We start from the raw sequence: 12,534 nt of genomic DNA, 5'->3' as shown, positions 1-12,534 counted from the left end.
ATTGGTTCATTAATTGTTACAAATGTACCATAATAATATTAGACATTAATAATAGGGAAACTGGGTGTGGAGTTATGAAAATTTTCTATATTACCTTTTCAAATTTTCAGTAAATCTAAAAGTATTCTAAAATAAAGCGCTTTTTTTTTAATGCAACAAGTTTAGGTGATTTTTGTAGAGACACAAGTTTTCAAATCAGTAGGGTAAATCCCTAGGACAGAGACTTATGGGTTGTATGGTAATTCTATGTTTACTTTTATTAAAAACACAAAACGCCAAACTGTCTTCCAAAATGGCTTCCAAAATGGCTAATTCATTCTGCATCTGAATGTACAAGAGTTCCTATTGTTCCGCATCCTCACCAACATTTGTTACTGTTAATTTGGAGGATTTCATTGACTCTAGTAGGCATACAGTGAAGTCTCTTTCTTGTTTTAATTTGCATTTCCCTAATGACAAATGATGTTGACCAGTTTTTTCAAATGCTTATTTGCCATCTGTATATCTTCAGGTCATTTGCCTATTTTTGAATCTGATGGTTCCTTTTCTTATTGTTGAATTTTTTAGAGTTCTTTATATATTTTAGATACAAGTCCTTTATCAGATATGTGACTTACAAATATTTTCTTCCAGTTTATGATTTCTCTTCATTGTCTTTCACAGAGAAAAAGGTCTCAATTTTAAGTTCAACTTATCAATTTATCTTTCATCTATCATACTTCTGGTGGTTCCATGTTTAAATTGCACTTCTATAGCCTGAAATCATCACCCTGTTTATTTTTTTTGTATTAATTGTCTGTCTCTTATCAGAATGTAATATAGGCAGAGAATGTCTGTTTTCTTTCTTCTGTATTTTATACGCCCAACTCCACAAATAGTACATGTGCTTAATAGATACTTAATAAATATTTGTTGAATTAGTCAATTAATGGACATGGAGCTCTTTCAGCATCAGTATGGACTTGAAATGACTAACAGAATGATGTTGCCAACTAAAAATTGTCTCTTACCATCTGGCTCTACAAGGATCAGGTCTCTAGCCACTGCAGTCACTGACCTTCAACACACCCTGAAAGGAGTTCAAGGCATAGATCAGGAATGAGGCACTCTTGTGCTGTGGGAAAAACTGGCAGAACACGCTTCAGATAGTTAGATATTTTCAGGAAAAGACTTTATGAGCCCAATTTCTTGCATCCTCTCATATTTAGGAAAGCTCTAAAATCATTAATGGATGAGCAACAACCTTCTTGTGACTAGCAGCAACCCTCTGCCAAAATGTGCGCTTAAACGCATGTCTCCCCCTTCACCAAAATCACATATATACCGACCACAACCACCCCACTTCTTTGGAGCAGTTCCTCAGAGCTAGCCAAGAGGCTGTCTCCCCGGCTATAATGCTCATGTTGCCCCAAATAAAATCTAACTAACAACCTCCACGTTGTGCATTTTTTTCAGTCGACAATGTTAAGAGAACACATACAAAGTCTATTACAAATGGAGTAACAACCAATAAATGGAAGCTATTATGTTTATGATTCTTGCTGAAAGATTACAGCATTTTAAAAACCCAAGGTCTCCAGAAAGAGGGGTGAGATGAAAGAATTGTCTACCATTGTCTCCCAATACGTTGCAACGAGAGCCATAAACAGGGCTCCAGGTTGATGTGGCATATTCGTGGGCCCTCAAATAGTGCAAACTTTGGCACATTGGTGTATTTTATTTAACAAAATATGCAATAGATAAAACTACTGCAAATGTTAAAATCTGCATTGAGATGAACCCTAAGGCGTATGGCATTTTCACATTTATGCATGTTTTTCTTCATGATACTTTCATATCAAACCTCTTTTTATCATTTTTGTCATTGTATATATCTCTAGGTTTTTTGTATTTTTTTAACTTCTGATAGCAAAGCTTCTGAAAATTTATCTTATTCCTGGATAGCATCCTTTTCAATGGAAATAAAGACTTTAGTTAAAGATGATGTATATAAGGATGTAATAAGTTTAGGCTATTAACGATTCTCAAACTTTGGAAGCATAAGATTCATTTGGGGTACTATGTGGAAATAAAGATTCCCAGTGTTACCCCAGACATACTGAATCTAGGTTTGTGGCTAGGCCCAGGAATATCAATTTTTTATGGACATTGCCCAACCTCATCCAGGTAATTCTGAACCAGGTGGTCTGTGAACTTCACTCTGAGAAATACTTGTGAAAGAAACCTCTGTAAAGGAGGGAAGCAGGTGCCATGGGAGGGATGGTGAACAGCAGTGTGGGGACACAACAAAGCATCACCAGATCCCTGACTCAGCTGCAGTCTGAGACTGCAGAGACACTCGCCATACCAACTTCAAGGTCTGCCCTTACTTGATCTAATAAACATGTGCTCTATTACATTACTTGAATAATATTATTTTTTTTACAGTAATGGATCCTACTCAGCAAAGTCCAGCCTCCAAGAAGTGAGACATGTGATGAGAAATGAGTTATCTTTCTTTCTCATCTAGTTGTTGCCTCTCAAATCCCCATTTTCTGTCCTAGAATTATCTTCTTCTCTGAAGGTGTTCCCCTTAATTGGAAGCACCTGCTCCCCTAGTGCTCCAGCCATACAGGAGTGAAATATCACCCCATGACAAGAGGACTCCACATTCACAATACAGGAAAGTGCCATCCATATAAGGGTAGTCAGGCTGCTGCACAGTACAGAAAAAGGAAGTTCAATATCTCTAGTAAACTCAAGCATTCAGGATGCAAAGAGTAGAGGCATAAAGCAAGGGATACCTGAGAAAAAGGACAAGCAGAGGAACATCAGAATCCTTGCAATACCTGCAGTGCTCCTCCTTAGAGAGGCTGACCTCTGTGGAAAGTGGGGTAGGAAAGAGGACACTCCCTTCCTTCTTCCCCACAGTTTTGCTTTACATATTAATAGGGCGGCTGGAGGAAAAGAGGCAGAACTGTGCGAAATTAGGAGCTTCTTGTCCAGGGAAATGGCCTCTGACTAGATCTCAGCTGGGGAATTCACACAGTTGATATAAATGGGAGTTTCTGTTGGACAGCTCATTCCACCAATACTGCATCCCAGTACCAAAGCGGATGGGGAAGGAGAAAGCTACCAGGTCATCAAGAGGCAAAGATTTATTCCTCCTCAGAGATGTGAGGACACCTCTCTCTCTCCCTCTGTTACTTTTTCTCAGTCTTGTTCTGTCTGTCTCTGCCCACTGTTCATCAGTTACTCAATAAATATTGATTGGGTAAAAAAATAATAGTAGTAGTGGAACTAGTTGATATAACCATATCACTCCACATTTGAAATTGTATCAAAACAAAGAAAAGCTTGAATGAACAGTGAAAGGTTTGAACATCTCTTTGATTTAGGAAATGCTTCCATGAAGAAGCTACCTCTTTCATCTATCTGTACCACTTTTATCTATACCTCTTATCATTTTGCTCCATGAGATCCCCCTAAATGTTGGGTTAAGGCCATGTACATTTCTCTCTACACCCTAGCCTGGAACATCTTATTGGCTGGGCCATATCTTAATTGTTTTGATTTGTCTTGCCCAGACAGAGAGTGGGCTGTTGACAGAAGACTGAAAACCCAAGCAACTGCTCCAAGGCTTAAGAGGGTATGGAAATATAATAATGAAATAGCACAGAACCAACTGCTGTGTTACACCATTAAATTAATCTGCTTATTGGGCAAACATGAAGAACAATGCCTATCTTTCAAATGACAGCTTTTGGATCTACTTCAAATCTAAGAAGATTCACAAAGGCAATATGTGAGCATTCCATTGCTAGCAGATATTGTTACACACCAAGTAAACCAATTAAATTAAAAAAAAAATTCTTAGATATTTAAATCTGTTATAAATTGGCTGTTTTAACTGCATCCAAGGAAGGAGTAACAGTCAGTTGTATTCAATAAAGAAAATCCCTTGAAACGTGAGAGATTCACACAGATGCCAGTAACAGACAAAAAATATAAAAGCATCTACAGCAGCGTTCAAATATCAGATATCCATGGTCCATTAAAACATCTCCTCTTTTATTCAAAATAATTGAGATCATTTCTTCCAATCTGCTTTTGTTCTGATGTTTTCTATAAAACCCATTGTTGGGTATACCTCTCTTCCCTACTAGCTTTTTATTTTTTGTTATTTTTTAAATTAATTATTTATTTACTTATTTATTTTTGTCTGCCTTAGGTCTTCGTGGCTGCGTGTGGTCTTTCTCTAGTTGTAGTGAGCGGGGGCTACTTTTCATTGAGATGCCCGGGCTTCTCATTGTGGTGGCTTCTCTTATTGCAGAGCATGGGCTCTAGGCGCACGGGATTCAGTAGCTGTGTCACGCGGGCTCAGTGTGGTACATGGGCTTAGTTGCTCCGTGGCATGTGGGATCTTCCTGGACCAGGGCTTGACCCCATGTCCCCTGCATTGGCAGGCGGATTCTTAACCACTGTGCCACCAGGGAAATCCCATGCTAGCTTTTCAGATAAAGAAGTCTGCATCACCTCATGCAACCAACCTGCATTTTGTCCCTTTGTATCCACAATTAGTCTCACCAGTGGCTCCCTCTCTTGATACAGGCTCTGATACTTCTGATTTGGGCTGAACAAAATAAGCAAGCAAGCAAGCAAACAATCATACTCTTTGCTTGTCTGTGAAAATCTTCAAGATCATGCATTAAGTACTCACGTGTGCCAGACACTCTCCCAGTCTCCAGAGGTACACAAAATAATAACACGTGGTCCTTCACTTGAGTCTCAGACTATCTTCAGGGGCAAAAAGAAATATGTGCAGTATATAGCATAATGATGACCGAAGAAGGGGATGGGTAGCTTTCCTGCCTACATCCTTCACTTCACCATCTACTCTGTTCTTTCAGCATCTTTTTATTTAGCAATTGTCCTTGCAGCTTCCTGGAAATGTACTTTAAATAGAATTAATGACATCTTTCTAGAAAAATCGAAGGCATTTTCTCATTAATCATCCTCCATGATCTCAGAAGAGTTTGACATGATTGCAACGACATTCGAGAGTCTGGATTGATCACTGTCTTTTTTGCAAAGCATTCTATTCTCTTGGATTTCAGGATTCTGTACTATCTTTGCTCCCTGGTCCCATTTCAAGGCATGCCTTCCCTCTCTGATTCATGTCTATCCCATTTTCAACCTTAATTCAGATTTTCTTCCAAAACTAAACCTCTTCTCTTCTCTATGTATTGGTAAGTACTCAAAGAAAGCTCTGATTCTGAGACCTTCATTTATCAACTCCAAAAACTTTCAAATTTCTCTTTCCCCAAACTTCCATTTCCATAGCATTAACCATCTGCTAAGCAGTTCCACTCATCCATCAATGTTTAAAATCAAATTGGTCCTCCCTTCCCACCCCTGTCATCCCTGAAAATGTCCTGATTAAGTTGTCTAAGGCCAAAAACATAGAATAAATATTGACCTTTGTCTCTTCCCTTCAACAAGTGGCAAATCTTTTATTCAGTTTTGCAATGTCTATGACATTTAATTTCTTATTTCTATTCCCATGGCCATCACCCCAATCCCAGACCCTCAAAGTATTTTTCACTTTTTTTGTTTTGTTTTCTTTGCAATGTTACAATAATACCTAAGCAATCTGAGTCCAGTCTTCCTCTGATTTAGTCAACTTTTCATTTAGTTGCCAAATGAATCTCTCTAAAACATCACTTAAATGGGGAAAAATCAAACTTCTAACTTCCTTCCTTCCTGTCTCTCTTTCATCATGTTGTCTATATGTCACCTAGTTCCTGAACTTCCTAATCTGGTCCCTCTCCACCATTTTACACATAGTTCTAACTATGCCTGAATATGAAAATTCTCATCAAATCACGGCTTCTATATCTATCCCCCAATTATCAATGCCATTCTTATATCTTTGCCTTTTAAAATCAGATTGCTTAAATCTGAAATGTTTACTCCACTAGCCCTCACAAATTTTTAATCAATCCTCAGGTTAAACATCACTTCCTTCTCACTAATTCCAACTACATGGTTTTCTTTTACAACAACATTAAATATTTCACTGTTCTACAGGTTTAGTTCTACTATATACTTATATATTATAGTTATACTATATACTCAACACATATTCCCTGAATGCCTACAGAATGTCAGGCATGGTAAAACATCATTTGGCATAGAATTATATCTATCCATAACATCTTAATATAGAATATCAGGCTGTCCCTGCTATATAAGTCTTCCCTATCTAACTCTATGTAAGCTACAAGCTCATAAATCTCATAAAATGACTGATTGCTATCAGCTCGCTAAAGTGAACCAGTAGCTAACATAGACTGATGAGTCATCCAAGTGGGGCTGATGAGCAAGAAGCAAATTACTCTATTTTTTTTCAAATTGGCTGCACAAAGGAATCACCTGGGGAGCTTTAAAAATCTCAATGCCTGGGTTGCACCCCAGAGTTCCTGGCTTAAATGATAAGGTTCAAGGCCTAGATATCAAGAATTTCCAAATCTCCTCAGGTGATTCTAACATTTGCTAAAATTTGAGAACCGCTAGATTAGCTCATAGTTTAGAAACTAGAGTCTTCAGTCCAGGTAGAGCTTGGTGGTAAACATTAAAAATGTTTTGGCATTCTTTGTCCCAAAGTCGGCCAGAGCTTCAATATGAAGACCTGATTGAAATAACTCCCTCTGCAATACCCAGTAGCAGCTTTTCTATGTAGAGTTCACAGGCTGCACAACTATTCAATCATAGTTTGCTGTGACCACTTACAACTACCACTAATTCTAAGCCACACTGAGCTATTCAATTCTCCTCAGGAGACTGCTAGACACTGATTCAGCTCTTCAGGATCCTGGGTCTAAAATTGATCATTAATAGGAAGGAAAGCTATTTTCTTCAGGAGTACAGATTGATTTCATAAATTATAATGAATAAATTTACTCTGACATTTATGTAAAATTTAATTTCTCAAAAATCCTTGTGACTTCATTATGTAAAACAACTTAATGAAGCAAACACAACAATTATTGTCTGTTTTTGAAAAATGGAGACACTGAGGCTGAAAGTGGTTAAGTGATTTAGCTTAAATCATATAGTCAATGGCCAAAGTGACACTGGAAGTTAGATATATTAATCAAACATCCAATGCTCTGCTAACTTCATATGCAAACCTCTTTGAATATCACCTGCCATGTGCTACAGCATCATGTCAGGTTCTTTAAGAGCAGAAAGAAATCCACACACATCATTGGTCCTATCTTAATGAAGTTTAAACTTAAATAAGGAAGACAATATACATATATGTAGTACTTTACTTATGATAAAACAGACACACACACACACCCTTGACCAACCATCTTTACCCAAGTCTAAAATATACCATCTTTATCCAAATCAAAAATATCAGTGTTCTAAGCTTTGAATATGATTTCTCTTCTTTATATATATTTAGGTAATTTATTTTGTTACTTGTTTTTAATAGAAATGCTGTCATAATTCTGCTCAGATACCTTTTTTTGCAGTTTATAACTTAGAGTACAGTAAAATCTTCTACTGAAATATTCTAGGGTAAAGATATCGTCATGTGGGCTTCCCTGGTGGCACAGTAGTTGAGAGTCTGCCTGCCGATGCAGGGGACGCGGGGTTGTGCCCCGGTCCGGGAGGATCCCACATGCCATGGAGCAGCTGGGCCCGTGAGCTATGGCCGCTGGGCCTGCGCGTCCAGAGCCTGTGCTCTACAATGCGGGGAGGCCACAGTGGTGAGAGGCCCACGTATCGCAAAAAAAAAAAAAAAAAAAAAGATATCGTCATCAATCATACTGAGCACTTTAAAAAACCTGACATGCAGCCTAGGATTAAATATATATTTTTAAATGATAAAGAAATTCAAACAACACTAAGTTTAACCCTATGAGATACAATAATGACATAGTTAAATAGATAATTTCATATATAATCTTGCCAGATTACAGTAATTATAATCATGAATGTTGTGAAACTTCAAAAGAACAATAAATCGTTCTATATTAAAAATCTGAAAATGGAGATGTACAATACTAAAGCTTCAGGCATTTACTCAGGCTGAAAATGTTTTTTTAAAAGTGGTAATCCTGGGACTTCCCTGGTGGCGCAGTGGTTAAGAATCCACCTGCCAATGCAGGGGACATGGGTTCGAGCCCTGGTCCAGGAAGATCCCACATGCTGTAGAGCAACTAAGCCCCTGCTCTCTAGAGCCCGCGGAGCGACAACTACTGAAGCCCACACGACTAGAGCCCGTGCTCTGCAACAGAAGAAGCCTCCGCAATGAGAAGTCCATGCACTGCAACGAAGAGTAGCCCCCGCTCACCGCAACTAGAGAAAACCTGCACACAGCAACCAAGACCCAATGCAGCCAAAAATAAATAAATAAATAAATTAATTAAAATTTTAAAGTAGCAATACTTTTGGCCATTTGATCTAAAAAAACAAAAACAACTCAATAGTAAAAGATATCTAATAGATTTAATTCTGAAAGTATACATCATTTAATAAGGAAGCATGTGTGGATGCTAGAGCCACTTTAAAGGAGGAAACTGTTTCTAAATGTCAGTGTTTTCATAATTTCTGAATATCATCTTATGTATTAGAAAGTAGATTTCTATGATGGAAGGAAAGATACTATGTTTCAAAGTTTCTAAATACACACCTACCCTAGTCCTCACTTACTCTCCCAAGTTCCTTTCTCCCCATCTCTCTCTGAAAGTCAACTCAGCCTCTCACTTACAAATAAAATCTGGGTAATGGGCAAATAGAAAATTTGGGCAAAGTCAGACAGGCTACGGATATTACACAACAAATAACCGAGTTGGGACAGAAAGCAGAAAAGAGAGCCTGTGGGTACAAAACTGGAAGGAGGGTGTGAGGACCTTGTTCTCAAGGAGAAGAAGCACAGACGTCTGAAGTGTATTTGAGACTGAGAGGTATTTGAAGATGAGAGAAGCACAAGAGAATGTCAAAGGCTTCTGCCAATAAAATTTGTTATTTTGCAAATATAACAACGTGTCCTTGAATTTGACCCTGTTCAGAAAAGGACATGTGGCAGTTAGGCTTTAAACAGGCAACACATAAGCATCATTTCTTATGCTTAATTTTTCTGTAACAAGAAATGGGTAACATAATGAAAATTTAAAATATCCTCTAGAATAACAACCATGATAAGCTGTCCTAAATTAACATCTTTATAATTTCTCACTCTAATATTCCTAGAACAGTCTGGCCAAGAACTATGTTGGTTATAATATTATGTCCACAAAACACCATTTCATACAAGCTTTGAGAAATCTAAAAATAATTTCTACAGAAGGTGTGAAAACTAACTTCTAAGGAAAAGATAAGGGAGAGCTAAGAGGTTGCTGAGGAAACTAAATGAGAAAATGTAACTTGTCTGATAACAGATAAATGTTTGAGAAAATGGCCTAGAGACCAGTTAATAAAACCCCTCAGTACTAGGGAGAGGTTGACTATATTGATGGTGGTAATGGTTTCATGGTGCACACACCTGTTAAAACTTATCAAATTGTACATTTTAGTGTGTGAAATGTATTATCTACCAGTCAACCAAAAAAAAAAAAAAAAAAAAAAAAAAACTAGCCAGGCTACAGATGCATGAACGCGTGTCCATCTGAAATTCAGAAGCAGTACCAGTTTTCAATAGCACTTGGAAACTTGGAAGCTATCATGTTGCTAAAACGCATACACAAATATACTCCATCCACATGAGATGAAATATGTAAAATTTAACACTTCAAATTAAAATAACAATTTACATGAGTGTAATGTAAATAAAATTCACTTTTAGGGGGAAGAAGATGGCAGTATGAAGAAGGGTTGTTATTTCCAGGGGCCAAACATCCATCTGCAAATTTAAAAAGTGGTTGGTTTGCAAGAAGAAAGGGGATAGAACACTCATTCATCTATTCCTTCATTCATTCAACAAATATTTATTGAAGTCTGATGAGAGCTAAGCATTGCAAATCAATGACCACAAAAGAGACAGAGTGTGTTCTCTACCTTCATTAATTTCTAGTGTGGCAGAGAAAAAAGTTATCAATGAAATCACCTCACAAAAATTAAATTATCCTGTGGAAAGTGACAAGGAAAAATCCATGAAGAAGTATGACAGGAGAGTCAGGGAAGGTTTCCCTGGGAAAGTGTTCTTTGAGCTGGGATATGCAGAATGAGTCATCCTTAACTGTGAGAGAGGAGACAGCATGTATAAAGGTCCCGGGACAGGTAAAACATGGTGCTTCTGAATAACTAAAACAGATATTGGTGAATTTAAGAGATATTTAGGAGTTAAAATCGATGGGTCTTGTAATAAACTGTATTTGGAAGGAGACGGAAGTAGCAAGAATGATACCAAGATTTCTGCAATTGGATACGTATGTGTGGCATTCATTAGATAGGAAACGGAGGACACAGGCCAGGCTGGGGGTAGGTGCCTGTTCTAATTTCATGGTGTCTTGGAATTTTCAACTAAAGCCGCTGAACAAGACTACATCAAAGTTAAAAAACTTTTGCGCATCAAAGGACACAATCAACGGAGTGAAAAAGTAGCCTACAGAATGGGAGAAAACATTTGCAAAACAATATCCGATAAGGGGTCAATACCTAGAACTCTTAACTACAATAACAACAGTAATAGAATAAATAACCTGAGTGAAGGATAGGCAAAATGCTTAAATAAACATTTCTCCAAGGAAGATATAAATATGGCCAATAAGCATATGAAATGATGCTCAGTATAACTAATCATTAGAGAAATGCAAATCAAAACCACAGTATCACCTCACACCCATTATGATGACTACCAAAAAAAAAAAAAATAGAAAATAACAAGCATTGTCAACGATGTGGAGAAACTGGAACCTTTGTTCACTGTTAGTGGAAGTGTAAAATGGTACAGCTGCTATGGAAAACAATCTGGAGGTTTCTCAAAGAATTAAAAATAGAACTACCATAGGATCCATCAATATCACCTCTGGGTGTAAATCCAAAAGAACTGAAAGCAGGGTAATGAAGAGATTATTTATATACACGTATTCATAGCAGGATTATTCACAATTGCCAAAAGGTGAAAGGGACACAAATGTCCAACAATGGATGAATGGATAAAGAAAATACCATATAAATATATGATAGAATATTATATAGCCCTAAAAAGGAAGGACATTTTGACACATACTACAACATGGATAAACCTGGAGGACATTATGCTAAGTGAAATAGGCCAGTTACAAAAAGACACACGCTATATGATTCCACTTATATAAGGCATCTAGAGTAGTAAAACGCATAGAAAAAGAAAGTCAAATAATGGTTGCCAGGAGCTAGAGGGAAGGCGAAATTGGGGGTTGTTTAACAGGTATAGAATTTCAGTTTTACAAGAGTTCTGCAGATGGGCTACTCAACCATGTGAATATACTTTACATGACTAAACTCTACACTTAAAATGATTAAGATGATGTATTTTATGTTATATGTATTTCACCACAATTAAATTTTTTTAAATATGCTGAATAAATATTGATAGCATTATAGATATTTTGCTAGCTATATAATTGATCAGTCGGTAGCTAGCTAACCAGAGAGAGAGATTTTTGAGGAAAGCTGTGAACTGAAAATACAAATTTGGAAGTCATACAAAGAAAAAATAATTTTATTACACGACATTCTTCTCTTCCCTTCATCCTTAAAATCTTGAATTTTCAGTGACTCTATAAATGTACAGTCTTCTCATCCTATCCTCCCTAAAGCCTGAGTTTGACACAGGAGTCTGGTTTCATCTCCAGGAGAAAACAAGTTGAAGATTTTCAAGCAACAGCAGACATGGACTGTTTTCAGCTGTGGTATACTGCTACAACAACAACAAATAAAATCTCTACCTGTCTATGCACCTAATTCCAGCAAAATTAAAAATAAGAAGTGTAGACAGGAAAAAAATAAGATTACTCTTTTGAGTAGTCTTATTTTTCTAGAGAAAAATCCACTGTTTACACATCAATATACATCCTTCTAGAATAATATTATTCTGCTTACCTTGTTTGCGTACATCCTCAACAGCAGCAACCAATTCTTCTTTGAGATCTTGACTCTCCTTAGCGATCTGTTCACCCTTTTCCAGAAAGTTCTGAGTGGCTTGCTCTACAGATGCAGCCAGTACATGGGCTTTCTTTGACCTCCCTTTCTTTTTACCAGATGGGCCTTTGTTGCTTGTGTTGACAAGGGTCGTCACCTTAAATACAAAAGAACAACTGTAAAATTACTCTGCATAACTGTCTAGAAATAGCATATTATCATCTCATAATTTTAAAATATCTTTTGCTTATTACATCATGAATACACATCGCATAGCCTTATCTTAAGGAAAATGTGGAATTATATGGTTTAGCATATAACTTAACAGCAATTTATTTCCTGTAGAAGAAAAAAGCATGTGAATAAGGAAGAAAAGCAGATTTGCCAGAAGCTCAAAGTTTCCAATCCACTGGAGGG

General features: G+C 37.1%; 1 protein-coding gene across 3 annotated transcripts in view; it reads right to left on the bottom strand.

Annotated features, from left to right (window-relative positions):
* Positions 1–12,534, bottom strand: part of CTNNA2 (catenin alpha 2) — a gene marked incomplete at its 5' end in the record, with an annotated part of 1,045,541 nt that overhangs the window by 925,391 nt on the left and 107,616 nt on the right. For all 3 annotated transcript variants that reach the window (XM_081253620.1, XM_081253621.1, XM_081253622.1), the window contains one exon: positions 12,079–12,274. In XM_081253620.1, the coding sequence (XP_081109746.1) occupies positions 12,079–12,274 (196 nt within the window). The remainder of the gene's footprint in view (positions 1–12,078; positions 12,275–12,534) is intronic.

Source organism: Mesoplodon bidens (genome assembly GCF_964165515.1).
Source record: "Mesoplodon bidens genome assembly, chromosome: 14".
NCBI classification, from domain to species: Eukaryota; Metazoa; Chordata; class Mammalia; order Artiodactyla; family Ziphiidae; genus Mesoplodon; species Mesoplodon bidens.
This window is presented reverse-complemented; position numbering and strand designations above follow the sequence as displayed.